Source organism: Ursus arctos, unplaced genomic scaffold (assembly GCF_023065955.2).
Source record: "Ursus arctos isolate Adak ecotype North America unplaced genomic scaffold, UrsArc2.0 scaffold_19, whole genome shotgun sequence".
NCBI lineage: Eukaryota > Metazoa > Chordata > Mammalia > Carnivora > Ursidae > Ursus > Ursus arctos.
The window spans coordinates 54,424,335-54,452,041 of record NW_026622863.1 but is presented as its reverse complement, the minus strand read 5'-3'; the positions used below and the strand labels follow the sequence as shown (position 1 = coordinate 54,452,041).

Here is a 27,707-nt window from a genome sequence, read left to right as displayed (position 1 = left end):
GGTCTGACTACTAACTGTCAGTATTTCCTACAGTGTTAGTCTTTCCCAGACAGAAATTTCTCCGACTGTCTGCTGGTTAAAATCTTCCCATTGCTTTAAAGTAGAAACCCGAACGCTCGCAGGATGCTCGAAATCCTGTGTGACAAGGCCCTGGCCTCCTGATTGCTCTCAGTTCTGCCAACAGCTCGAATCTTTCTGGTCGAGGATGCCCCCACTCCCGTCTCTGCGCTACCCCTGGCTTGTGCCTTCCGTCACTCCAGCCCCCAGAAGGACCCCTCCGAACAAGGACCCAGACTGTATGATGTCTACATGTTACGATACTCATGATTCCGTTTTCTATTTTCTTCCAACTTGGAACAGCCTTATAAGACTATAATAGAATTGTTTCCCGCCTGGATATTTATATAGTCTGTTGTCACTAATCACAGCCCCACGCGTCCAGGGAAGGCACGAGTCTGTCGCCTCACCAGTGAATCCCCAGCGTGCCTGGCGCCATGACTGGATGTGGTCACTGCTCACTATACACGGGTTGGTTGCCAGCATTGTGGAAGGAAGGAAGAAAATTTGCATTTACAGAAGTTCAGGAAAGGGAAGTGTCTCAGCGCAGGTCACACAGCGTCTGGGAGAGGCAGGGGCAGAAGTAGAACTGAAATTGGGCTGGCTCCCAGGCCCTGCCCTACCTCCCCCCGCCTCATGCGCGGGGACCAGCGCTGTTCTCTGGACTTGGGCTTGGTGGGGAGGAGGCAGAGACAGTGGGGTTTGGGGAGACTCACGTCTGGTTTGAACGGTCCCAGGACCTGCTGCTCTCGGGACACCCTTCAGGGACAGCAGAGCGAGGCCCTGGAGGAGCTGTTCCCCTTCTGTGAAGCCATCCATCCGGGACCCGTGACCAGGAACACGGGGCCTGGGCCGTACCACACCCCATGCATCTGTCCGTCCAGCACACTCTGAGGACGTTATAAGCTGTCTGCACCGCTGGGGACCATGGCAGGCAGCGCCAGGACCCCGACCCTCACTGCCCTTCTCTGCCTCGGTGAGCGTTCTGGAAAAGAGGAGGGATGGCGTCGTCTTCCCCCTGCCCCAGGTCGTGGTCCCTGGGAGACCTCAGGACTGGGGAGGATCAGTGGGGGCAGAATTTCTGGGGCGGGGGAGTGCGCTCAGCCCTAGATGTGACCCAGTGCCCAGGGGCCCAGACCAGGCCTGGAGCAGCTATGTGTGGGTGGGGGACGCACTCACAGGAACTCTCTTCCAGGGCTGTGTCGGGGCCTGTGGGACCAGGCAGTCGCGGGTGAGTCCTCCCCAGACCTCCTGCTTCCGCCCAACAACCCCCTGGGCAGCTGGAGGGCACAGAGGGTCAGGGCTGATGGTGACCAGTGTGGGAGGGGGCTTGGGGTGACAGGTGGAAAACTGAGGGGAGAAGGGCACCCTTGTAACTCTCCATGGGATTCCCTTCCAGGGACCCTCCCCAAACCCTCCATCTGGGCTGATCCTGGCCACATAGTCACTCAGGGGAGGCCTGTGACCATCTGGTGTCAGGCGTCTCTGCGGGCTGACGGCTACTATCTGTATAAAGAGAGGGTCTCTGAGCCCTTCTGGGAGACCTCACCGGATTCCAGCAACAAGGCCGGTTTCCCCTTTGCATCCATGAGTTCACACACTGCAGGGCGATACCAGTGTGCGTATCACAGCAGGAACAGCTGGTCACAGAGGAGTGACTTCCTGCCTCTGGTGGTGACAGGTAAGGGCAGAAGCCGGCCCCTCCCCGAGTCCCTCCTCCAGGCAGAAGGGAATGGAGTGTGGCCTCAGGGGGACCCCTCGCTCACGGTCCACAGTACATGGGGTACCTGGAGTGATGGCCCCTGTAACACAGCTCCCCCCTTCTCCCTCAGGAGCGTATGGTGCACCCTCCCTCTCAGCCAACCCAGGCCCTGTGGTGGCCTTGGGAGGCACCGTGTCCCTCTCCTGTAGCTCACAGGAGGCATGGCAGTCATTCCGTCTGCTGAAAGAGGGGGGAGCTGATGCGCCCCAACAACTGGAATTCACGTCCCATGCTGAGACGTACCATGCACTCTTCCTTGTGGGCCCTGTGAACACCTCCCACGCGGGGACCTACAGATGCTACGCTTCTCCCCAGTCATACCCACATTCGTGGTCACAGCCCAGTGACCCTCTGCACCTTCAGGTCACAGGTGAGGGGGCCCCTTCCCCCTCCCCACCTACCTCCTGGGCCCAGATGACTGACCTAAGCCATATGCCCAGTGGAGCCCTGGGGTTGATGGGGGTGGGCGACACGGTCCTCCTGGGGCCAGACCCACAGGTGGGGGGCCTTGGGAGGGACCCATGAGAGCCTCACTGCAGGCCCTGGGCCAATGTGCGGTGTGTGTCCCCAGTCCCACTGTCCCTTTCTGACCAGGTGTCTACAGGGAGCCCTCCCTCTCGGCCCAGCCGGGCTCCCTGGTGCAGTCTGGAGACAGCCTGACCCTCCAGTGTCGCTCAGAGACTGGCTTTGGCAGATTTGCTCTGACCAAGGACGAGGAGCTCAGAGCTCCCCAGCGTCTGGATGGGCAACCCAGCCCCAGTTTCCCCCTGGGCCCTGTGAGCGGCACCCACGGGGGCCGGTACAGATGCTACGGCGGACACAATCTCTCCTCCACATGGTCGGCACCCAGCGCCCCTCTGGACATCCTGATCACAGGTGGGGAGCCCCTGCCCCGTGTCCTGACTGTCTGCTCAGGGCCCGGGACCAGGGTTGCCCCTGGGTGATGGGGTCCAGGGAGAGGGGCAGGAGCACAGGCTGAGGTGGGGATGTGGTCTAGAGACAGGGACTGAGAAAGGCACAGTGAGGGCCATGGAGATAAAGGACACCACTCAGACAAGAGGTGCTGAGAGGGGGTCCCACACAGAGTCTCTGGAAAGAGGACAGTGTTCCCCAGGTCCAGGATCAAGGGCGTGTAGGGAGGGAGTGGCTCTCTCCATGTTGCAACCTTCCTCTCCTCAGGAATATATGAGAAACCGTCCCTCTCAGCCCAGCCGGGGCCTTCAGTGTCCTGGGGAGAGAACGTGACCCTGCAGTGTCGCTCTGAGATCTGGTTTGATACCTTCCACCTGTCCAAGGAGGGGTCCCTTGCTCCTCCCCAGGTCCTTCATCTGCAGGACCCAGCCATACCTTATCAGGTCAACTTCACCCTGAGTCCTGTGACCTCAGACCACGAGGGGACCTACAGGTGCTACGGCTCACACAGTGGCTCCCCCTACCTATTGTCACACCCCAGTGACCCCCTGAAGCTCCTGGTCTCAGGTGAGGGGCCCCAGCCCTGTCCCCTTTGTATCCTCATGGTCCACTCAGGCACCTGTCCTCAGGGGAGTGCTAGGCTGGGATGGGAGTGAGGGGGCCAGAGAAGGAGGGGATCAGCAAGAGGGGAACCTCAGCTCTCAGAGGGACTGTCAGGGCAACAACCCCCATGCCTGGCTCCCACCTTCCCCACTGTGGTCCTGCAGTGTCTGGGGAGTAAAGTAGGCTGGAGAGGGCTCAGGGCTGACAGAAAGGAGGAAGGCCAGAGGCCCACTCCTCTCATCCTCCTCCAGTCCTAGGAGCCCCTCCCCCAGAGACACCAACACCAGGGTGGGTGACCAGCGGAGGCTTGATCCCTGGAAGGACCAAGATCACCCTCTCTGGCATGGCTTGTTCTGGGGTGACCACAGGGCCCCGGGGATTCTGAGCCTGGGCCAGTGGCAGGTGGGGTGGTCATGGCAGAGGGAGAGGGTGGCACCCAGCAAGGGGAGGAGCACCCTGAAGTGGGGAGCATGTAGCCCCTGCCCCTCACCTCCCTGTCCTGTCCCAGGAGGCTCTGAGGATGCACCCCTCCTCTGGCAGAAAGGTAAGGGGGGTCTCTGTCGGGAGGTGGTGGGTGGGAGGAGCTCAGCCTAGGCTTGCCTCAGCCACTTCCTGAGATTACGGCCGGAGAAAAGTTCCTTCTCACTGGGACAATTCTGCGGATTGCAAATCTGACTGCAAAGGGCAAGAAGGTGGCTTCGTCGCAGTGCGGGGCAGGGGAGCAGGCGCACACAGGAGGTGTCTGAGTCGCCTTCACAGAAGGCAGGGGGCTTGGCCGAGAGCAGCCGGGGAGCGAGGGCAGGAGCAAGGCTTGCAAGTCACACCCCCAGCTTCAGACCCCAGCTCTGCTACTTCCCAGCTATGAGCTCTTGGACAAGTCATGTCCCTCTCCGCAGCCCAGGCTCACCGTCTGCACAACAGGCCGCCCACCACCTCCCTCAGGGCCGCTGTGAGATTTCGGTGAAGGCGTCAGCATGGCCCTTCTTGGAGCTCTGGAAGGCCAGAGCCCTCCCTCCTGCCCTCGCAGATGCACACACTCCAGGTCCACACAGGCCCCTGTGGGGGCGTCAGGCCTGTGCAGTGTGGGAGACGGGTCTGGTGGACAGGTCTCCACTCCTGTGCTCTGCCTGGAGGGTAAGGGGGCAGCAAGAAAAACCCTAAATCCTACGAGGAACCCCGAGCCCTGGTTCCAGCCCCAGCCCTGCCGCCTCCATGCTGGGCGACCTGGGACACGTGAATGACCTCTCTGTGCCTCAGTTTCCTGTCTGTGCAGTGGGCGGGAGGGGCGGCGATCCCCTGCTGCAGGGCTGTTGGCAGGGTCAGAGGTGAATGCACACAGCAGGTGCTCAGTGAAATGCCATTGTTGGCTCAGTCATGGTGTGGCTCGTGCCCAAGGTCCCCACTGGTACCTGTACGTCCTCATCGGGGCCGTGGTGGCCTTCGTCCTGCTGCTCTGCCTCCTTGTCCTCCTCCTGGTCCGACACCGGCGTCGGAGCAAAGGCAGGAAGCGGGGTGAGAAGGGAAGGGGGTGACGGGCCCTGGGGGTGGAGGCTGCCCCGTGGTCCGACCGAGGGTGGGCTCAGGGCAGCGGCCAGAGGGAAGCCAGGGAGGTGGGAAAGGCCAGCGTAGCAGGACTCCAGCATCTCTCAGTGAGAAACCCTAGAAAGAAGGTTACATGTGAGCATACGTGTAAATGTTTTATCCCTTTGCCTTTTCGAACTTACGTTTGAAAACACATACAAGCATTTTTTACTGTTTAGAACTGCTTTCTCGTGAATTGTACGCGGGCTGGGCAGGGATTGTCTAGGTCCTCAGCTGAAGGCAGGCCCGGGGAGGGTTCGGGGAGGGGGCCCTGAGGCTCACTTCCAACTTCCTGCAGCAGCGGCAGTGGCAGTGCCTGAGGACAGAGGCCCGCCCAGGAGGTAAGACCACCCCGAGACCCTGACTCCTGCCAGCCAGCGGCCCCCTCACTGCTGCTAACACCCTGTCTCCTCCCCAGCTCCGGTCCCGCTGCGGCTGCCGAGGAGGAGACCTTGTGTAAGAAGCGTGGGGCAGCCCTGGGGGGGGGGGGGGAGGCAGGCCCAGAGACGTGGGTGGGCAGTGGAGGCGGGGGACAGATTCCGTGTGGCTTTGTAACATCACTCACCCTCTCTGGGCTCCTGCCATTGAGATCTCAGGGGATCTTGGCAAGAGAGGGGGCCACCTTGTTCTGTCCCCACCAGATGCTGTCGTGAAAGACACACAGCCTGAGGACAGACAGCTGGCCAGCCAGGTGAGCTCCCTGTGCTCCTGACCAGGGAACCCCTGCCTCCCTGCTCGCGTGGTAAACCCAGTGGACACTCTACCCGGCAGCAGGCCTCTCCCTTCTGGAAGCCCATAGCCCTCTGCACTGCGGCAACCCCACTCCCCTAGGCCTCTTCTGATCTCCACCTGTTGGGACACTGGGGTCGAGCTGGCGGAGCTGGCGGTTAGGGCTGAACAGTCTGTGCTCTGCAGAGGGGCTGAACTCCACGCCCTGGGCCTACACTCCACAGAAAGTGGTCCCACAGCCTCGCTCAGTCCTCTGCTGTTCGTTCTTTCCCTGACAAAATGCGGCAGGTTCACGGAGTTCACCTTGGCCACCGAGCTGAGCCGCCTTGCAGGGGCCCCTGGGTCTGCCTGTCCTTCCACATTGAGGGCCCACCTCAATTCCTGCCTCCAGCCTTGAGCGCCCCCAGCACCAGATTCCCATGGCCAACTACCCACGTGCCCATTCCCTGCGTCCTCACCACAGGCATTCCCACCTCACACCCCTCCTCCCCAGATACACTGAAAGAGGGCAAGAGGGGGCTCAAGGCCACCCCTCACTGTGTCTAGCTAGCCCCTTAGACCCCCAGGGAGGACATCCTCTCCTCCCCAGCCAGATGCCTTTCCTCTCCCCTTGCTCCAGGCCGCAGTGTTTGAAGACCAAGATGTGACCTACGCCCAGCTGAGCTGCTTCACCCTCACGCGGGAAACAAGTGCACCCCCTTCCTCCCAATCAGGGGAGCCCCCAGAGGAGCCCAACGTGTATGCCTCTCTGGCCATCCACTAGCCCAGGAAAGACCCATATGGCCACTCCACGGGTCTGGAAGGTTTCCTGCAAGGACCCTGGAAGGCACAGGAGCTGCCCACATTGGGTGGTACCTAAGGAGCCTGGAAGCAGGACATGGACCACCAGCAACTCCTCGGACCTTGTGGAAGTTGATTGCTTCCAGGAATTTCCATCACGACACAGCTGATGTTACAGTTCCATTAATTATCAAGTGGCAACCTGTGGTGTGGGGGGAACCCAGCACTAAGCTGCAAGAAATAGGGACCTTCTGGAGGCTTCCCAGCAGCATCCCAGGGCCCAGTGCCATCACACTTGAAGTTGGGCACTTTCAACTGACCTCAGAGCCCAAGGCCTCAAAAGATGGACTTGTGAGTAGTGCTGTAGCCCAGGAGGGGTTGCCCAATGCCAAGGGCTTCCCCTTTCCCTTCTCCATGCAGCTTCTCAACAAGGCAGAGAAAAGGGAAGCTGGTCTCCCTCCAGACCCTGTGTTCAGCAACTCCAGATGCAGGGGGGAGGGGACCAGGGTGCCTCAGCTGTCCCTTCCCAACCACACCAATGCAAGCTTTGAAACCAGCCTGTCCTGTCTAGTAACCCCCCAGCAAACCCCAATTCAACTGGTTCAGTGCTTAGCTCCTGCCAACCTTGACCCTGACTTCTTTTTGCCAGGGTCAAGGTTCAAAGGGCTAGAGACGCTGGGCTGACCCTGACCTCCACTTGCTACTTCCCCTGCCTGGAAAAGAGTCCCCTGACCCCCATGCAAATAGCTGGCTCCACAATTTCCCCTAACACTGCTGGCATCCCCGCTGAAATGAGGAAGTGGTATTTGTGCTGCTCACAACTGAACCCCTGCCCCAAGCAGCAAGGACCACCAGCTGGTAGGCTCCCCAGGCCCCTCTAAGCAGGAGGCAAGGCTTGGAGTGTGAACTGGCTGGAGGGAGCCTGGTCAAGGACCCAGCCTGTGCCTCTTCACACCAGAGGCTGTATGTTCAGAACAGGGAGGGAGACACAAATACCAATAAACACCAGTTTCAAAGGATTGTTTTATTATCTGACTGGGAAACTAGACAATCCACGGCCCGGAGGGGATGAAGGGTGGGCTCAATCCTCCTCTTCGTCATCACCGGCTCCAGCCCCACCCTGGCCCTTCTTGGCATTCTTCCTCTTCACACGGCCTGGGCGGCCACCCCCATATGGAGAGCGCAGGGAGAAGTCAATGTGCTTCTGGGAATCCAGGCGGACAATGAAGGACGGGATGTTCACCACCTGCTTTCGGACCCTGGAGGCGAGGACGGCAGGTGAGGGATGGGGGGGACAGGACCCCAGTGGGAGGGGACACTACTGCTCTCTGCTGGGACTCCGACTTGCTGCAGCACCACCAACCGCCAGAGTGCGCCTGCCCCTCCAGCACCCGTGTGTTCTGTCTGGAGAGCGTTAGAGCACCACTCAACTCACACAGGACCACGGAGTAAGGAGGGCAGCTGGTGGCAGCCAGTAATTCCAGGGTTTGATTCTCAAAGCGGAACCGTGCCAGACGGGGGGCTTTACCAGCTAAGGAGCAGCCTCCCTGCCCTTGAAGCAGCTGAGACCCCGTTCTACAAAATGCGGCAAAGGGCAAACTGAGCACCCAGATGAAAGACCCGTCTGCCCCCCGAGGGAGCCAGGCTCCTGTAACTCTGGCACTTGAACATCAGACCGCAGCTGTGGTCAACTCGCCAAGTTAACATCAGCTAATGCTGTCAGGATCCAGAATGAGTCCGCGAGCAGGCCCAACAGACAACTGATTCCACAACGCGCCCGCACCAGCTGAGGCCCGACGACTCCTCTCACCCGGGCACACCGAAGGGTTACCTGTCTGCTGCCTGCAAGCCTGGAGAAGCCTTCGCAAGGTGTACGGCTCAGGCCGCAGTGACCCTTGCGCCGGGCTACGGGGCAGGGGACGAGGCTGTCCCCACACCCCATGAGCTGTCTGCAGGGGCCGATCTGTACCCTGAAGGTGTGCTCACACCTTTGTCACCTCCGAGGGCTGCATAGGAGGTAAGGACAGCAAACTGAGCATGGGGGATGGCACAGGAGACAGACTCAGGGAGCCCCTTCGACACGTTACCTGATATGGCGCTGGCGGATCAGCACGCGGGCATGGTGGATGGACTTGGCCAAGCCCAGCTTGAAGACCTGGGTCTGCAGGCGCCTCTCCAAGAAATCCTCGATCTTCAGGCCCAGGATGTAATCCAGCTTCATCTTGCCCTCGTCCAGCACTCCAATGCGCACCAGTCGCCGCAGCAGGGCATTGCCTGGTAGGAGGGAAAGCACGGACTGAGGCGTCTGGCTCACTTCGGACTTCTTGGGGTTCAAATCCCCCACTTAAGGAGCTCCATTATCACGGAGCTGCGACTTGAGTGGGAACTAAGAACCGATTCTGATTTAAGAATCAACGTAGCAGCCACTGTGACTCCTGCAATCGTCACGCAACCTAAGGCAGGTCACTACTGGCCATACTCATCTTACCAAGGAGGGCAAGTGACCACACACACCTCTGCTCTCCTCTGAAAAAAGGAGAACCTTCCTTGGAGGTGTCAAGAGAGTAATGAGACAATCCCCGGAAGAGGACTTAGCATCTCTCTGCAAAAGACTCCATGCTGCTGTCGCTAAACCATTACTCCCACGATGAAGCGCAGTGGTCGAGCACTAACCAGCTGGAGTCACGAAAGCCCCACTCATCATATCTGACGCTAAACCACCTTCCTAAGTGTTAACACTGGACTGGCAGTACTTAGCTTCTGGACCCAAGAAAAGTCACAGGCCGGGAACACGCTGAAGTTGAATATCTGTCATTCACTTATCATTCTGTGGTTTTCCACTAAAAAATTATGGTGTGGATGTGCTAACAATGCACGGCAGGCGACAACCCAGCAGATGCCAGCTTCTGACTTTCTCCCAGCAGCCCCGGGCCACTCCATGCTGGACTGCCCTAGGGATTCAAGGGGCAAACCCCAGCCCCAGGGCTCATACTGTTGATTACCACATAGTTTCATAGCTAATCAACACCCTATCACTGGGGTAAAACCCCACCACCTCCCCCCAAGAGGGTTAGTTTCACTTGTTATAAGTGTCCATTATCTTTAATTACAGCAAAACAATTCAAGCAAGCTCCATGACTTTGTGAAGCGATAGTTTCCCTCGCAGTCGATGGGAAAGAAGATCAAAATGGAGAAATACACTTTACCTTTCCCAATACCCCAAATCATAACATGGCTTTGTTTTTTGCATGGCTGAATGCTCAGCGGAAGACATAATATCCTCCTATTCACAAAACATCAACAAATATAAAATACCTAAAAACAGACTTAACCAAAGAGATGAAAAACCTGTACACTAAAAACTGTAAGACACTGATGAGAAAAAGACTGAAGACACAAAATGAAAAGATATTCCATGCTCATGGTTTGGAAAAATATTGTTAGAATACCCACACTACCCCATGCAATAAACAAATTCAATGTAATCCCTATCAGAATTCCAAAAGTGTTGTTTTCTTTTTTTAACATTTATTTGAGAGAGCGAGCTCACGTGCTGCGAGCAGGAGTGAGGCTTGATCCCGGCATTCTGGGATCATGACCTGAGCTGAAGGCAGAGGCTTAACCAACTGAGCCACTCAGGCGCCCCACCAAAGGTGTTTTCCATTTAAGTGCAACAAAGAATCAATCCTAAAATTTGTACAGAACAAGGGACCCCAAAGCTATCCTGAGAAAGACAAAATGCTTGTGAATTATGTATCTGACGTGAGGTCAACACCAAAAATACACAAGCAACTCCAACTCAATAGCAAAATATTCCAAACAATGTAATTCAAACACGGGCGAAGAGTCCGAACGGACATCTTCCCTAAGCCACACAGATGGCCAACAGGTACACGAAGAGGTGCTCACCGTCAGAGATCATCTGGGAAATGCAAATCAAAACCACAGTGAGGTCACCTCACACACACCAGACTGGCTGGATCTAAAACCCAACAGACAACAGTGCTGGTGAGGATGTGGAGAAAAGGGAACCCTTGTGCATGGTTGGTGGGAATGCGAAGTGGCACAGTCACTATGGAAAACACTATGGAGGTTCCTCAAAAGTTAACTACGATGATGCAGCAGATCCTACTTCTGGGTATTTATCCAAAGAAAATGAAAGGGCTAACTGGAAGAGAGAAGCCCCCCTGCCCGCCTCGTTCGCTACATTATTTCCATTGGCCAAGACACAGAAACCTTTTGTGTCCACAGACAGTTGAATGGACAACAGGGGTGGTACACACACACAGTGGGGTATTACTCAGCCATAAAAAGAATGGAATCCCACCACCTGCAACAACGTGGTTGGACCCTGAGTGCATTATGCCAAGTGGACGAAATCAGACAAATCCCATGATCTCACTTATACGCGGAATCTAAACAAAACCACCACCACCTCCACCACCAAAAAACACCTCATCAAGTTCATAAATACAGAAAACAGATTATGGGGGCGCCTGGGTGGCACAGCAGCTGGGCGTCTGCCTTCGGCTCAGGGCGTGATCCCGGCGTTATGGGATCGAGCCCCACATCAGGCTCCTCCGCTATGAGCCTGCTTCTTCCTCTCCCACTCCCCCTGCTTGTGTTCCCTCTCTCGCTGGCTGTCTCTATCTCTGTCGAATAAATAAATAAAATCTTAAAAAGAAAAAAAAAGAAAACAGATTATGGCGGTTGCCAGAGTAACGGGAAATGGGTGGTCAAATGTACAAACTTCCAGTTATAATACTGTATACCGCAAAGTTGATGAGAGTGTATCTTTTTTAAAAAAAGATTTGTTTGACACAGAGAGGGCACACAAGCAGGGGGAATGGCAGGCAGACGCTTAACCGATGGAGTCACCCAGGTGCCCCACAGACCTTTTTCAAAGGCTTTATGACACGGAGGACGTAGACTTATGGTGATCATCTCACAGCACACAAACAGCAAACGCTACGCTGCACACCCAGAACTACAGAACACGGTCTGTGAATCACACGTCGGTTAACAAAGGACAATGACGTTCAAATATCAATACAAAAAAGAAACCCAACAGGCAAATAAAAACGAGTCTGGGTCCGGGCGCCTGGGTGGCTCATTCAGTTAAGGGTCTACCTTTGGCTCAGCTCATGATCCCAGGGTTCTGGGACTGAGCCCCGCGTTGGGCTCTCTGCCTACCTGTGCTGTCAAAATAAATAAAAATCTTAAAAAAACCAGTTTGGGATTATGTACCAGCTAGGACACTTTATGCGTTTTTGTACTTACGCTAGAGAACAGAAACGTAACAAGAATTCAAAGTTTAAAACCTTCTTAGAGACTTCTAAGTAAAATAAAACCAGTATCATTAAAAATATTTCACATTTACTACTGAACCATCTACACATCGTTAAAGAAGAATGGGGCCAGCCATTCCATCAACACCAAACAAGCCTTATAGATGTATAAGTACTAAAATAATTCTCAGTGCACGTCGAATGAACTTCGCATCTTCAACAGCAGTATGTCCAACAACTGAAAAGCTACCCGGGCTCCATCTGACCAAAGCAAGAACCACCAGAACGCTGTACAAATGTAAACCAATGTGCACAATCCTGAGGCAGAGGCCCTTCCTTGTCATCATGGCACAAGGTGAACACTGAAGCGCCTTAGTTTCTGATCTGAAAAACGAATGTTTTTGAGTTTCAGTTTCTTTACAGCTGCCATTAGGATAGAGCCCATACCCGTATAAACCCCGGGCCACAAGCTGGCTGCAACTGGTTTAAGAGTCAACGTCTTTTCAACAGACAAGAATCAGAGAAGCTTCTTGCGCAGCAAAGTTGCAGGCCTCAGCGGAAAAGGCTGGACCTCAGGCTGTATCTGTGACAAACACCTCCAGACACAGGCAGAGCTTGCAGGTTCCTCCTTCCTGTCCCGTGGGGATAAATGGCTTCGGTTTACTAGAAAGCCTACAGCCTGTGGTGCTGCCTTCCCTGTAACTTCCACTTCTTCCACAGGAAACCACAAATACTCCTGGGTTACCTACAGCTCAACCCTGCCCGGTCTGCCACGTGACTGCTTATTCAACTACGGGTGTCGAATAGCTCTATCTTCAGAAAGTCCCTCTGTCCTCAACTACCTGTGGCTGGCTCCCCAGAATTTGGGATAAGGTCCCACCCAAGCATCCGCAGGGGAGGAAATTCCTGAATTTTCAGGACTGTGTGGTCGGTTATTGGTTAAACAAGCTCCATGCTTTTCTCCACCTCGAATAGGAATGACGACTCACACTTAACAGCGAGGGCTCAAGTATAAATAAAATCAGGTTTCCTTCTTAAGCATACATGGGAGAGAAATCAAACCAGTAACTTTGACTGAAAATCTAGGAAAAGCCAGACAGGATTCCAGCCCCTCCTGCTTTTCACCATGAACCAAGATTCCCTAAGCTCGGGCGCAAAGCACCTCCAGGAAGAGAGCTGCGAGGCAGCCTATTTAGGGGTCAACACACAACAATTTGTGGCGTGTAAATTTTACTCCCATACAAGCTTATACAAAACACAAGGTACCTTTTCCACTGCTGAGGTAATGAGGGGGATCCTTTACCTTTCAGTCACTGTTCCAACGTTGCGTCACGTTCTCTAAGCATCCTCTAACATCTCAGCCCATCCCCATCACTGAGCTGGCGGCCCTCATCCCACTACAGTGAGAGGCCCCTCTGACCCCTTCCTCCTCCCCCAAGATGCTAATAACATCTTAAGCTACCGCTAGGAGGTTGTCAAGCAGATCCAACGCAGTAGAAAAGCTTTAAAAGGCACTTAGGGAATCCTCACGAAATTCCAGCTACTTTAATATTAGATTCCTTTGGTCCAGTCTGAAAGCTACCGTTTAAGTTTCAACGCGATCATTCTATCCAGTCTTTGCTCTGGGAAGCCCGTCATTAACCAACTCCCGTCTCAAAAGAGAAATTCCAGACCTTAATCACAGTGATAAGATAGTAATAAGCTGTAGTACCCACATGTCACCACGATTGTTAACTTTCACCTGCCACGATCTTCCCTGGGACGCCCACAGTCCCCTCCTGTCCAGGCCTTGCTGAAGGCCCGGGACCACCTGGTTCGCGCGGGCCGTGTTCGGGGACCCGGCGTCACACACGCACCTTCAAACAGGCGCCGCGGGTCCTTCTCGTCCAGCGTCAGCAGCTCCCGGGCAGCCTTGCGGATCTTGGCCAGGGTGAACTTGACCCTCCAGACCTCACGTTTGTTCCGGAGCCCGTACTCGCCTGCGGAGACAGGGGACTGCTAGCGGGGCCGGACAGGCCGGGCCCCACGACCCGGGGCGGACCCAGCACGCGGCCGGCCTCGCCCTCCCACACCCGGAAGCGGAAACCGGGTCTAGACCGCTCACCGATCAGCTTCAACTCTTGGTCGAGGCGCGACTTCTCGAAGGGCCTCCGAGGAGTCACGTAGGTCTTGCGACAAACCCAGCTCCGGGCCACCGGCATGTTGGCTGCGCGCGTGCGCCTGCGCGAGAGGGCAAGCCAGGCGCTTTAGGGCCGCGGACGGCGCCTGCGCAGTACCGTGGCCACACCGCAACTTCGCGAGAACCGCCCGCGCCGCCTCCGTGACACGCACTGCCCGCACTCCCGCGGGGCAGTCCTGTCCGACCACCTTCTACCTCCCACCTCCTCAACGTATTCATCTGAGGTCGGGGGGGTCTGCCCGACCCCGCAGCCCACACCCTGACCAGCCCGCAGAACACCATACACCTCCTTACCGTAGCTTCCAAGATCTGAGAAAGAGACGCACGCGCTGCCCAGCCACGTTTTTATAGCAACGACGCGGCCTGGTGAGGTCAGCGCGCACGCCGCACGTCTGCACCAATCAGAAGAGGCGTTAGCGGACGCAAACGCATTCGAGACGACAGGTCGGGCCAGAGCGGCGAGCTGAGCCGGACGACCGTGCCCCGCGCAGCCGCGGGTCGCGCGCTGGGAGGTGGGTGTTGTTTCGGCCCCTGTCCCGCTGGCGAGGCTGAGAGTCGCCAGGTGATGTCCTTCTTCTCTGGGCCGCAGGCGCCCCCGCTCCGTGGAAAGATTACCCCCCACCACCACCACACCCCGAGGGCGATCTTCCAGGAAAGGCCCCGTTAGTTCCTGAATCCAGATGTCCTCGGCTCTCATGCCGGAGTGGCGTCCGCCTGAGGCTCGGCTGGCAGCCGCCCGGCCCTGCGCCCGCTGGCTGCACACCCGTCTGGGCAGCAGGTGCAGAGGCCAGGCCTCCGAGGCGCGTGGGTGTCCTGCCCGAGCGCGCATTGCGCGCCTTCGCGTCCCCACGGGATTGCAGTCCTGCCTCCCGAGCGTCCAGGAATCAGGCCTCACCTGGAACAACTGAGCTGGTGTCTGCCGCTCCCGCTAGGTGGAAGTCGCCCTCCCGCACCGTGGGCCTCATTCCTTCACCAAAAACCGCAGTTCGCATCTTGAGGTTTTCTTTGGGTTTCCAGAGCAGGGGAAATGTTCTGAAATTTCCATGCAATCGATCCTGCTCCACCTTGGCGCCTTTGATCACCTGCAGGAGCTTGCACAGTGTCTTGACCTCCTTTCTGGACCTCTTACCCTCACACAGGCTCTAGGATTGCAGGCACACCTCGGAGACACTGGGGGGTTAGTTCCAGACCACCAAGAAAGCAGATATTGCAGTAAGCAAATCAAATGAATTTTTCGTTTCCCCGTGCATCTAAAAGTTCTGTTCACATTATACGGTGGTCTACTAAGTGTGCAATAGCATTATGTCTAAAAACCCCGCAATGTACACACACCTTAATTTTAAAAATACTTTATTGCTAGCAAATGCTAATCATCTTCTGAGCTTTCAGCAAGCGGTAATCTTTCTGCTGCTGGAGAGTCTTGCTGTTAGGAGTTAATTGGACACTTAAGTAGTCCGGCCAGGGTCCCCAGTAAGAAAACAGGGAGCCAGGACAGTTGAGACAAAACCGCACTAGCATCCTGTTTTGCAGCTTAAGACCACCATAGCCTCCTGTCTAGCAGTTTCTGCAGAAGCGACTTTTGCAGAACATCCTGAAACAAAACAATTAACCATGATACATTGGTCACTATCACAAGTTGAGGCAGTTAGTCTCCAGATATCAGCCCAAAAGACCATCAACAAGCCAACAATAACCCGACAGGTAGACGGGTGCACGGTCAGAGCCCTGACTGGCACACCTTAGTGGCCAGTCCACAGGGGCCCACTCTCAGGATGCTTGAGATAGTTCTTTGAAGGACCTTATAAAACCCCTGGATTTGAACTCCAAAACAGCAACCTGCTTGGGTGCTCTCCCTCTCTGGGAGCTTTGTACCATCACTCAATAAACTGCTTGGCTGCCCAGCTCTCTGGTCTGCCTCTTCATTCTCCAAAGCAGCGTAACCAAGAAACGCGGGCACTAAAGGAACAAAAATCCTGTGACATTGTCTCCTCCGTGTTGCTGGCTGCTGTCTGGTCAGGGTGGTGAGTGCTGAAGACGAGGGGGCTGCGGCAACTTCTTAAAATAACAGTGAGGTTGGCCACATCGGTTGATTCTTCCTGTCACAACATCTCTGTGGCAGGTGATGCTGTGTGATAGCGTTTTGCCCACAGGAGAACTGCTTTCAGAATCAGAGTCGATGCTCTCAAACCCTGCTGCGGCCCGATCAGTGCATGTGATATCCTGACGCCTCTGTTGTCATGCCAACAATCCACGGCATCTTCAGGAGCACATTCCAACCCGGGAGCCCCTTCCCCTGCTCCTCCAGCAGCAGCTCCTCATCGGCTCACGTCTGACCGCGAGCTTGCAGCCATTCAGTCCCTTCTTCAGGCTCCACATCCAGTTCAGGTTCTCCTGCTGGTTCCACCGCATCTGTAGCGACTTCCTCTCCTGAAGTCTTGAACCCCTCAAAGTCATCCATGAGGCTGGAATCCACTCTCCCAAACTCCCGTTAATGTGGATATTTTGAGCTCTTCCCATGAATTACAAATGTTCCTTTTTTTTTTTTTTTTTAAAGTAGGCCCCACAGGCTTAGAGTCCAACGCAGAGCTTGAACTCACGGCCCTGAGATCAAGACCTGAGCTGAGATCAAGGGTCGGACACTTAACCGACTGAGCCACCCAGGCGCCCCAAATCACAAGTGCTCTTGATGGCGTCTAGAATGCTGAATCTTTTCCAGAAGGTCTTCAGTTGACTTTGCCCAGATCCATCAGAGGACCCACCATCTAAGGCAGCTACAGCCTTACAAAACGTATTTTATTATGCTAAGACTTGAAAGTGGAAATGACTCCTTGATCCATGGGCTGCAGGACGGGTGTTGTGTTAGCAGGCCCGAACACAGCATTCCTCTCGTCGGGCATCCCCATCAGAGCTCCTGGGTCACCAGGGGCATCGTCACCAGGTGCAAGGGTTCTTTTTCTTCCTCTGAGCAGTAGGTCTCAAGAGCGGGCTTAAAATAGTCAGTGGCCGTGTTGTGAGGAGCTGTGCCGTCTCCAGGCTTTGCTGTGCCATTTACGGAGCGCAGGCAGAGGGGATTTCGCGTCACGCTCAAGGGCCCTGCGATTCTCAGAATGGTCTCCGAGCACCGGCTCCGACGTGAAGCCAGCAGCTGCCTCAGCCCCTGACAGGGGTCAGCCTGTCCTCTGAGGCTCTGAAGCCAGGCACTGACTTCTCTCTAGTGATGAGAGCCCACACGGCATCCTATGTGGTAGGAGGCTGTTCTGTCTACACTGGAAATCTGTGTTTCGTGTAGCCACCTTCCCGGATATCTCAGCTCGCTCTGGGTAGCTTGCCGCAGCTTCTCTACCAGCGCGGGCTGCTTCACCTCGCACGTTCCCTGAGACGGCTTCTTTCCTTCCACCTCCTGAACCGCCTGGGCCAGCCTCAAACTGGTCTTCTGCAGCCTCCGCGCCTCTCTCGGCCTTCGCAGGATTGAAGGAAGTCAGGGCCGGGCTCTGGGTGAGCTCTTTCAGTATCCTTCACGAACTTTCCCTCTGCATTTACAGCTGGGCTGTTCGGCACCGCAGACCTAGAGTTGGGCCTGGGCGGGCCTCCCACACGCCCTGCTCCCTAAGCTTAGTCACTTCTAGCTTTTGATGGAGAGTGAGACCCACGCAGCTCTTCCTTTCACGGGGACACTTGCAGGCCGCCGTAGGGTATTAACTGGCCTCATCTCAATACTGCTGTGTCTCAGCGAACAGGGGTTGCGGGGAGAGGGAGGGAGACGGGGAGCGGTCGGTTGGTGGAGCAGTGCGCGCACACGGTTATTAAGTTTGACATCTTATGTGGGTGTGGCCTGTGGTGCCCCAAAACGACGACAGTAGTGACGTCACAGATCACTGATCACAGATCACCGTCACAAATACAATAATGATGATGAAGCTTGCAATATTGGGATACTTACCAAATGTGAGCCAGAGACACGAAGTGAGCAAAAGTTGGAAAAACAGCACCGATAGGGTTGCTGGACTCAGGGTTGGCACAGACCTTCGATCTGTAAAAATCGCAATATCTGTGAATCGCCATAAAGTGAAGTGTGATAAGATGAAACGTGCCTCCATTGCATGGAATTCAATCATCTCGCAACACTTTGTGAGCTCTGGGGAATTAAAGTAAGACTTAAATTTATCCTTGTATCTTAAAATGTCAGTAGATTAACAGAATATGCGAACATCATCGGATGATAATTGGTGTATGTTTGCTTTGCTGCCAATGTTTGAAACCTCAACACGGGTTTCTCCGGGCTTATCGTGTTTGGGGTTCACTGAGTTTTCATGAATCACCGTTGCCGAATTTGGAGAAATTTTAGACATTATTTCTTCCTTCTTCTCCTTCTCCTCCTCCTCCTCTTTCTCCTCCTTCTCCTCCTTCTTCCAGATTTTATTTTTAAATCTCTACACCCAACATCGGGCTCAAACTCACAACCCCGAGATCAAGAGTTGCACACTCTTCCAACGGAGCCAGCCAGGCGACCCTCAGACATTATTTCTTGAATTGTTTTTCAGTCCCGTTTCTTGTCCGTTTCTGGGACTGTGATCACGGAGGGTAGATCTGCTAACAGTCCCACGGGTCTCCTTCCCTAGTGTGTTCCCTCCCATCGTTCAGACCGAGTACTTTCTGTCGTTGCTCCTTCATCTTCTCTGTGCTCTCCACTCGGCCGCAAGCCCATCCATCCGTGGGGATTTTTATTTTGATTTCTGCATTTTTTCCCATCTAAAATCTCCATTTTTGCTCTTCATTATATATTTCCTATTTCTTTGCTGAGATTTTCTATTTATTTTTCGATGTATCTGAAGGGCGTGTGTATGCAATGGCTCCTCGAAGTATTTCCAGTACATCGACCTCAGAGCCCTTGTCAGGAAACGGCCTGTGTCATCTGAGAGCTCGCAGCTGCAGACCGTGCTCCTTCTCACTCCACAGGAGATTTTCCTGGTTCTTGGCATGATGAGTGGTTGTTTTTTTTTTTTTATGGAAACCTGGTCAGTTTGGATATGATGTTTTGAGGGTCTGGATCTTATTTAAATCTCTGTCTCAGAGACCTTGGCACATTGCTGGGGTGCTGACTCATTACTGCCAGGGGGAAGCCTCAGTCCAGATGGCCCACGTGCCTTCCTGTGACACCTGCTGTGCCATTCCTGGGGTCTTCACAGTCTCAGCCCGGCGGCCGCCTTCGCTCTACTTTTCAGAGTGCTCTTACGTTTCTTGTTTATATCGTGTGGGAGTTTCTGCTGTGATTTACGGGGTCCGTAGGGAAACATACGTCCATTTCCTCTTGGTCCCAAACTGGACCTCCGAAATGCAATTGATTTTTGTATATTGATGATGTTTCCGGTGACGTGGCATAAATCCTTTTCAAACTAGAGTAATAGAATAGGTCTTTACATTATTTTGGATAGCCCATGCATACAATTTTGTGATCCATGAATAATCAATACTGTTTTATTCATTCATTCATTCATTCATTCAGTTTCAAAGAGGAAAGAAAACTTTATTTTTATAGAAATCTAATGGAAGAGGAAAGGAACGTACACATAGGTGAAGGAAATAATAGGCAACAAATGACAATTAGGCAAAGTAACCTCAAATCGGGCACTTACAACATCCAGCCCCCTCAGCTGGGGTGTCCCGGCTGAAACAGCCAGGCAGAGTCCCTATTCTATCCGTTCAGCGCTTATCACGTTTTTTCCCCCTTTATTTAATTGGATGGCTCTTCTTGTCAGGTTTTGTGTCAATTTTTGTTTTTCTGGCCTGATAAAATGTGCTGGGGAAGTATTCCCTCTCTCTCTATTCTGAGGGGAAGCCTGTGTAAGTCTGGTACGTGTATGTGCACGCGTGTATTCACATGTGTGCTCGCATGCTCACACGTGAAGGCATGCCCCCATGTCCGCATGTGTTCACATGTTCATGTGTGTATGTGTGTCCCACGTGGTCATGTGTGTCCATGTGTTCAGACATGCAGGCATGTCCGTGTGCATGCGTGTTCACATGCATGTGTCTGTTTCTCGTGTGTTCACATGTTCGTGTGCATGCATGCATGTCAGTGTGTGCCCACATGTTCATGTGTGTAGGCGTGTCTCTGTGTTCGCGTGTTTGTGTGTATGTGGGTGTGTCCACATGTGTATGTGTGCGCATGTGTGTTCACGTGTGTTCAGTGTATGTATGCAGGTGTGTTCATGCATCTGGGTGTGTGTGTGTGTGTTTCACGAGTGCACCAGTATTTGGAGGCATTCACCAGTGAAAGTTCCAGACTTAGCTCACACTGTGGGAAAAACTTGAATTACATAGTCACCATGTTTTACGCATACAGCAATTCAGATTTTCTATTTATCCCTGTGTCCATCATTTTGGTAACCTGTATTTTTGAGGATTTTGTCTGTTTCATATACATTTTCTAATATTTTGGCATAAAATTGTTCATAATATTATAATAACTAATAAAAGTGAACATAAGAAACTCTGTTATTGATTTAAAGTCTGTAGGATGTGATGCAGTCCTGATCATGGTGATGTGCGTGTGCCTTCTCTCGATCTCTCTCTGGTCCTTGACATTGTGGCGAGGATTTATACATGTTATGAATATTTACACAAATGAACATTTTGGGCTTTATTGATTCTTTTCTATTTTTTGTTTGTCCTCATTAGTAGCTTCTCTTACACTGTAATTTCCCTCCTTCTATGTTCATTTGGAATAATTTGCTATCTTTTTCTAAATTCTTGGATAGCTTGGATCATTGACTTGGTTCTTTATTTTCCCATTTCATAGGTTTGACGTGTAACATTTCCATTGTCCTTCAGTGTAAACATTCTCTCATTTCCATTTTGGTTTTCTCATTTCATTCATGGATTGTTGAGTAGTCCGTTCCTTTGATTCCCATGGTGTAGGGATATTACTCTCTTCGACGGAAGAATCTGGCGACTCCCAGAGGGTCCCGGGGGCTCCTACTGGTCCGCGTGAGGAGTCCAGGCTGGCTGGGGTCATTAGGTGGCACGCGCTGTGGGCAGCTCCTGTGCCCTCCAGGGTCCCTGCAGTCCCCCTCCCTGGAGTGCGGGGTCTGCGTCCTTCCTGGGCTAGTGGATGGCCAGAGCAGCATACACGCTGGGCTCTGCTGGGGGCTCTCCTGATTGGGAGGGAGGGGATGCACTTGTCTCCCGTCCGAGGGTCAAGCAGTTCACCTGGCCGTAGGTCACATCCTCTGGGACGTCAGATGCAGCAGCCTGTTGTGGGGAGAGTGACAGGGGAGGTACGTGGTTGGGTGGGGGGAGCCTGGGGACTCAGAGAAGAAGGGACCCACCTGACAGTCCGTCTGCCCCTCTTCCTCTGCCTGTCTGTCCCCTGAGTCCAGCAATCCCCCCGACATGGGGGAAGGAGAAGTGGCCAGGCCCCGTCTGAGTGTTTATCTTGAGTGGCTCACCTGGGCGTACGTCCCTCCCTGGGGGTCGTCATCCTGTGTGTTCTGCTGCGGACAGACAGTGCGGGGAAGTTTGTCTGCTTGGTGCCACTCCACCGCCTCAGACAATTTTCCACACTACTGCTGGAGTGATGCTTTCAAACTTTCAGGCAGATTAGGTCACTTTCCTGGTGGGCTTTCCAGGGGCTGCCTGAGCCTTGGAGCGTGTGATGCTTTCTACGGCTCTGACTCTACTCCTGACATTGTTTCTTGCTCATTTGGCTCCAGCCACATGGCCCATGTTCCTGATAAAGCATGTTGCTGCCTCAGGACCTTTGCACCTGCTACCCCCTTCTCTTGGTTTATTTTCCTTGGCCACACTTTGCACTCGAGGACGCTGCCCACTTCCTTGCCTACTGTCCATCACCCACAAGGTGAGCTCATGGAGGACGGGTCAGATTTGCTCACTGCTGTGCCTACAGCACTGGGGGGGCGTGGTAAATGTGGGCTCCCTGTGCCCATTTGCTGGGTGAATGAATGAAAGGGGCCTAGAGACCTGTGGGGGATTCATTTCTTCATGCACCGTCTTGAGACCTGGGCATGCACCCCAACAACCAGAAGTCAGACAGTGGATGGGGAGCCAGGCGAGGGGAGCACAGACGAGGCCCCACGAGGTCACAGCAGGATGAGCCAGGGCACCCAGGGAGGGAGAGGGCCTCTGTGGGACCATGCTGAGACGGGGTGGTGTGAGGACAGAGTGGCCACTGGATTAGTTTGGCACCACGGGGGCCCTGGGGTCTGCACGAGAGCGGGGGTCTCACCTGATGCTCCGGCTGCACCCCCTCCTCAGGCTGTGTGTCTCCCACGGCAGCATCTGCGGGGGCAGAACGGGGGTACCTCTTGGCAAGGTCCCCTGAGCTCTCCTCTCAGGGCTGCAGACCCCGCCCCGCTCCCAGACGGGGCCGCTGTGATCCAGGGGGCTCAGCAGTGGGGTGAGGTGCCGAGGTCGTGCATGTGGGAATTCGGTCCTCACCCCCTACCCCAGACCCTCCCAGCCCACCCCCAGGGCGGCCCCCTTCCTCTCACATAGGCTCTCCTCCTGGGCGGCAGCAGCCGGGCTGGATCTGGGGAGGAGACGGGGTGTTAGGGGAGCATCGAGGGGGCGGGTGGGTGGGAGTCTGGGGGTATGCGGGCGGGAGTTACCTGTTCTGCTGGCCTCTGTCCTTGGCCTCCGGATCTGCAGCCCCTGCAGGGCGTTGGGAATCAGCCTCCCTCTGGGCCGGGAGGTTACGACCCCCCCATGTGATGCCAGGGAAGGAGCCTGAGATTCTGCAAGTGTCTTTCTACACCAGCCTTTCCCACCTCCCTGGTTTCCCTCTGGCCGCTGCCCTGAGCCCACCCTCGGTCGGCCCACGGGGCAGCTTCCACCCCCCAGGGCCTGTCACCCCCTTCCCTTCTCACCCCGCTTCCTGCCTTTGCCCCGACGCCGGTGTCGGACCAGGAGGAGGACGAGGAGGCTGAGCAGCAGGACGAAGGCCACCGCGGCCCCGATGAGGACGTACAGGTACCAGTGGGGACCTTGGGCACGAGCCGCACCATGACTGAGCCAACGATGGCATTTCACTGAGCACCTGCTGTGTGCATTCACCTCTGACCCTGCCAACAGCCCTGCAGCAGGGGATCGCCGCCCCTCCTACCCACTGCACAGACAGGAAACTGAGGCGCAGAGAGGTCATTCACGTGTCCCAGGTCGCCCAGCATGGAGGCGGCAGGGCTGGGGCTGGAACCAGGGCTGTGGCTTCCCTGTGCTCTCCTCATGCTGTCCCCTGTGTGGACACCAGCTCGGGGCTCTGGGCTCCTCATCTGGGGGCAGGGCCTGTCCCAGCATCTTCTGGAGCTGAGGGTCCTTCCGGATTCCCTTTCGACCTGAACGCCCCCAGCCATTGTGCTCCTCCCCTCCCCCTACAATGTCACCATCAGTGCTGCAGAGGGACAGTACCCCCCCATAGCTCATGACGTGGGGACTTCCCCCTGAGCCTCCTCTCCCAGGATCAGAGCCACGGTCAGAACTGAGGGGAAATCTATTCTAGGCCACGACTCTCTCCTTTACACTTGCGGAAACTGAGGCCCACACAGGGGAGGGGCATGTGCAAGCCAGCGACTCCAGAGGTCCCTGAACTGAGGGGGTAACTCAGCCCCTGTTCCCCATGGACCCTCCCACCACTCCTGACAGAAAGCCTCACCCTCAGAGCCTCCTGGGGTCAGGAGGGGGAGGGGCGGGGCCTGCCACACTCCCCACTGCACCTGGCTGCTCCTCCCGACCTGGGGGTTCACCCTCTCCCTCTGCCATGAGCAACCCAGCCCTCCTCCACAGCCTCAGAGCCCCTGGAGTCCCGTCGTCCCCCTGGCATCTCTGAGACACTGGGAGAAAAGCCCCCGGACAGCGGCCCCTGGGACTCACCAGCTGTGGAGCCTGGCCCTGTGGGTGGAGGGCAGGGGTCTCTAGACCATCCTGGGCGAAAGGACAGGAGTGTGGGGGTGGGGCTGGAGCTCCCCCGAGAGACCCTGTCTCTGCTCACACTCTTTTCCCTCATGTATCCCCAAGGTCCTCCTCCACCACCTGGAGAATTCTGATGATGGGGGCGAAGGACAGGGCAGGGGTGGGAGGGCCCCATTTCCCTCCTGCACTGAGAGGGGTGGACCCCTCTGGTGACCCTCCCTTGGAGCCCCCTCACTCCCATCTCAGGCCAGAGCCCTCCTGGGCACAGGGCCCTGAAGACAATGTTGGGACATAGAGGGGACAGGGTCAGGGGCCCCTCGCCTGAGACCCGCAGCTCCAGGGAGTTACTGGGCTGTGACAGCAGGTGGGGGGAGGAGCTGGAGGAGCCGAAGCACCTGTAGGTCTACGGGGTCACTGGGGGCCGACCACTCGGACGAGAGGCTGTGTCCACCAGAGCACGTGTACTGGCCCCCGAGGGAGGGTCTCACAGGGCCCAGGGGGAAGTCAGCCCCAGAGAGCCCAGCCTGGGGCTGCCAGCCAAGGAGCTGGAGAGGGTCACGTGCCCCCTCCTTGGACAGAGCGAATCTGTCGTAGCCGACATCAGAGCGACACTGGAGGGGCAGGCTCTGTCCAGAGGTCACGACAGGGCCCTCCTGGGTCAGGAGGGAGGGCTTCCCCGACATACCTGGGAGAAGATCAGCCATGGATCTCAGGGGCTGATTCTTCCCAAACCTCCCTTCTCCCATCCTGACCCCCAGGTCTCACTGTCCCTCACCCTCTGTGTCTCTGACCTTTGAGCCCCGTGGTCCCCTCACCCGACCCTCTCATCTGGGGCTCCCCTGGGAGCAGAGCCCCCGTAACCTGTCTGGTGCCTCAAAACACGGACGGTGCAACAGTCAGACTCCCTCACCTGAGACCAGCAGCTCCAGGGGTCACTGGGGTAGGACCATATCTGGGGGGTGTTGTTGTAATAACCGTAGCATCTGAACGTCCCCCTGAGGCTGGGGGTCACGGGGCCCACAGGGAACAGAGCCTGGAACTGCCCACTGGGGGCTCGCTGGGAGTCCAGGGTCGAGGAGGGCTGGCGTTCTCCTTCCTTCATCAGGACAAACCTGTTGAATCCTAACCGTGAGGCACACTGGAGGGTCACGTTCCCTCCTGAGGCCACGACAGGGCTGGGCAGGGCTGAGAGCTGGGGTTTGCCATGGGATCCTAGGAGAGGAGGAGGGGGCGGTGTTAAATGGGGCTCAGATCCCCCCACATGATCCCCAGGGCTCGGCTGTGAGAGGGAGACACCCTGAGAGCAGACCCCCTTCCTGAGGACAGAGCCTGGGGCCTGGACCCTGATTGGGCTCGCACCTGTCACCACCAGCTCCAGGGGTTCACTGGGCTCTGACCAGCCGGTGGGACTGAGATAGTCACAGCGATATCGTCCTGCATATACAACTGTCATGTATGTGGTGAACTTGGCCTTGTCCCTGGACTACAGTAGCATCTGTGTGTCCCAGGACCCTGAGTGTCCCTCATTAAGCAGGCGGTACTCCCAGGCCTCCAGGCTCCCCTGACACCAGATGGTCACAGGAGTCCCCCTGGGGATCACAGAGCCTGGCTCAGCCCAGATGGTGGGTTTGGTGAGAGTTCTTGGAAGGAAACAGAGGCTGGGTCACAAGACCTTCCCCACCTCCAGGTCCCAGCTCAGCCCAAACCCCCAGACGTCCCCCCTCTGTCAGCCCAGAACTGCTGATCTCCGTCCCCCACTGCCTGGTGGGTGGCCCCTGCCCCCGTGAGGAGGTGGGACTGGGACTCCTGGGGACAGACTCACCTGCATGCACTCGGGTCATGGGGCCCACACTCAGCTCTGGAAGAGAGTCCCCGTGAGAGCTGTGCCCCGAATCCTGAGCAGAACCCCTCTTCCCCATGAGCCTCTTGACCCTGGGTCTGAGACCAGGGCCGGGCTGTGCGTCAAGTCCCTCCCAGACTAGGGTGTCCCCTCTGCTCCTCAAATCTCACCGAGACAGAGCAGGGCCATTAGGGTGGAGGTCATGGCGTCTCCCCTCTCTGGTTCTGGCTCGGCAGATGGAGGGCCCACTGTGACCGCAGGACAGGCAGACACACAGAGTGTGACCACATGGAGGCCGGTCCTCCCTGTATGGGTTGTCATGTCAGCTCCCCCAAAGGAAGGGGAACAGCCCTTCCCCAAGGACCTAGCCTGGCTCTGGTGTCCATGACGCTGCAGCAAGTGGACCCTGAGGCTTCCTGAGACGCCCCATCCAGGGGAGGAGACAAGGGCATGTCCTTCCCTCCCGGAGCCTCCCCCATGGGGTCTCCTGCATCTTCGGCACATCCTTGGGGTCCTCACCATGGACAGGGTGCCCGGACCCCGGAGATGCTGCAGGGGACGCGGGTTCCTGCTGTGTGGGGAGCTCATGTGAGCACAGACACACGTCTGATGTCTCTGAATGGCTCAGGTCAAGGTCACCCTTGTAATGAGCCCAAAGGAGAAATACGGACAAATACAGAAGGAAATCCAGCTCCCCTCTGACCCCAGAGCAGTGCTTTCTCTCTGTCGCAACCTGCTTGAACTTCTCTATTTTGCTCTGACATTGTCCACCCTCCCTCATCCCTTCCTGGGAACTCACCAGTGTGTCCTCCTGGCTCCTTGGTGCCCCTTGTTTCTGGGACAGAGCCGTCTTCCCCCACCCTGGGGGGTCCTGCATGTAAGCATTACGGCACGTGTATTTGGGCCAGAGCTCTGATTCTGAAGGAAAGTGGGTCGTCCTTGAACTCTTCCTGGATCGTCCACTGCCCCCATAACCTTGGGCAGTAATGTCCTTACTCTGAGTTCCCACCTGGTGCATGTCGTCCTGAAATCACCCCCCAGTGATAGTGGGGATTTGGTGTCAGGATCGCGGGAGAAATGTCTCTAATGTTTTCAGACCAGGTGAGAGGAGCATGGGCCGGGGGTCCTGTTGCGGTGACGGGGTCCTGGGGCCAGACTCTGCCGTCAGGTGGCTGCTCCGTGCACCCACTGGAGACCTTGTCTGCTCGGAATACCAGGACTGCCGCTCACAGTACGTCGGAAATATGCAGCCACAGACACGGGCAAGAAACGGAAATGGATTTCCAGATGGGGGTGGAACTGCAGCAGAGAACAGAGAACTAAGCTGAGTCCCCACTGGTGCCTGGGACCTGGGAGGGCTCGTAGGGAGGATGTTTCCACCAGTGTGGTCACAGAGGGTACCCCAGGGTCCTCTCTCTGGAGACTGGTCCGGGCTCCAAGAGAAGGTCGGGCTGCCTCCTCACGAGAGACAAGAAGGGCTTTGGGACTGGCTCCCTTAACCCCCAGAAGTAGCTTCCTCTCCCAGGACTGGAGTCATACACTCACACGAGGAAAGGACAATAGGTTTCCAAGCAACTTGTTATAGAGAACGGGAGAGAAGGCGTTTGCAGACTGACAGTTTTTAGGTAGTTGAATATTTTCACTGTCGGTGAGTGAAATGCCAAGTGCAGTTGGAGCAGGAACCCAGGGGGCGCTTGTGTGTTCAGTGGCTTAAAGCATCTGACTCTCGATTTCGGCTCAGGTCATGATCTCAGGGCTGTGGGATCGAGGTCCGGGTCAAGTCCAATGTCAAGCTCTGCACCTAGCCTGGAGTCTGTCTGTCCCTCTCCCTCTGCTCCTGCCTCCCCACTCTCGCTCATATAAATAAATAGATCTTAAAAAAAAAAAAAAGAACAGGAACCCAGGTTGGAATAGGAACCCAGGCTGGAATAGGAACCCAGGCTGGAATAGGAACCCAGGCTGGAGAAGGTGAGGGGCAGCATGAAGGACAAATGGTAAAAACATAAGCACTGGAAAATATCAGAGGCAGACACAGCTGCACACACAGCATCC

General features: G+C 55.7%; 3 protein-coding genes and 1 long non-coding RNA gene across 6 annotated transcripts; 2 read left to right on the top strand and 2 right to left on the bottom strand.

The window, feature by feature from the left end:
- The first annotated feature begins 605 nt into the window (after nt 1–605).
- LOC113247389 (leukocyte immunoglobulin-like receptor subfamily B member 3) lies at nt 606–9,760 on the top strand. Of its 3 annotated transcripts, XM_026488425.4 has the most exons (12): nt 606–1,033; nt 1,253–1,288; nt 1,457–1,738; nt 1,890–2,189; nt 2,414–2,695; nt 2,999–3,298; nt 3,843–3,878; nt 4,730–4,846; nt 5,214–5,256; nt 5,334–5,371; nt 5,557–5,606; nt 6,264–9,760. In XM_026488425.4, exons 1-12 carry the CDS (start codon nt 985–987, stop codon nt 6,405–6,407), a joined length of 1,677 nt encoding a protein of 558 aa, XP_026344210.3. In that variant the 5' UTR covers nt 606–984; the 3' UTR covers nt 6,408–9,760. The 3 variants fall into 3 exon arrangements, with proteins under 3 accessions (XP_026344210.3, XP_026344211.3, XP_057170018.1); XM_026488426.4 differs by lacking the exon at nt 3,843–3,878 and having other exon boundaries at nt 628–1,033; XM_057314035.1 differs by lacking the exons at nt 4,730–4,846; nt 5,214–5,256; nt 5,334–5,371; nt 5,557–5,606; nt 6,264–9,760 and having other exon boundaries at nt 628–1,033; nt 3,586–3,935.
- Nucleotides 7,434–14,257, bottom strand: RPS9 (ribosomal protein S9). The gene is made up of 5 exons (XM_026488526.3): nt 14,186–14,257; nt 13,817–13,932; nt 13,569–13,691; nt 8,512–8,698; nt 7,434–7,683 (listed from the first exon to the last, which is right to left on the bottom strand). Exons 2-5 carry the CDS (start codon nt 13,911–13,913, stop codon nt 7,506–7,508), a joined length of 585 nt encoding a protein of 194 aa, XP_026344311.1. The 5' UTR covers nt 13,914–13,932; nt 14,186–14,257; the 3' UTR covers nt 7,434–7,505.
- Nucleotides 14,258–14,315: 58 nt separating this feature from the next.
- Nucleotides 14,316–20,381, top strand: LOC130544095 (uncharacterized). Its single transcript, XR_008960077.1, has 2 exons — nt 14,316–14,403; nt 16,446–20,381. It is a non-coding gene; the product is annotated as an uncharacterized LOC130544095 (long non-coding RNA).
- A 205-nt stretch (nt 20,382–20,586) lies between these two features.
- On the bottom strand, nt 20,587–25,889 carry LOC125283338 (leukocyte immunoglobulin-like receptor subfamily B member 4). The gene is given in 11 exon segments (XM_048224216.2): nt 20,587–21,142; nt 21,220–21,384; nt 22,137–22,189; nt 22,402–22,439; nt 22,519–22,607; nt 22,790–22,893; nt 24,726–24,749; nt 24,752–25,027; nt 25,175–25,455; nt 25,634–25,673; nt 25,826–25,889. Coding segments are annotated over 11 exon segments (1,251 nt in total). The 5' UTR covers nt 25,860–25,889; the 3' UTR covers nt 20,587–20,995.
- Nucleotides 25,890–27,707: the final 1,818 nt, after the last annotated feature.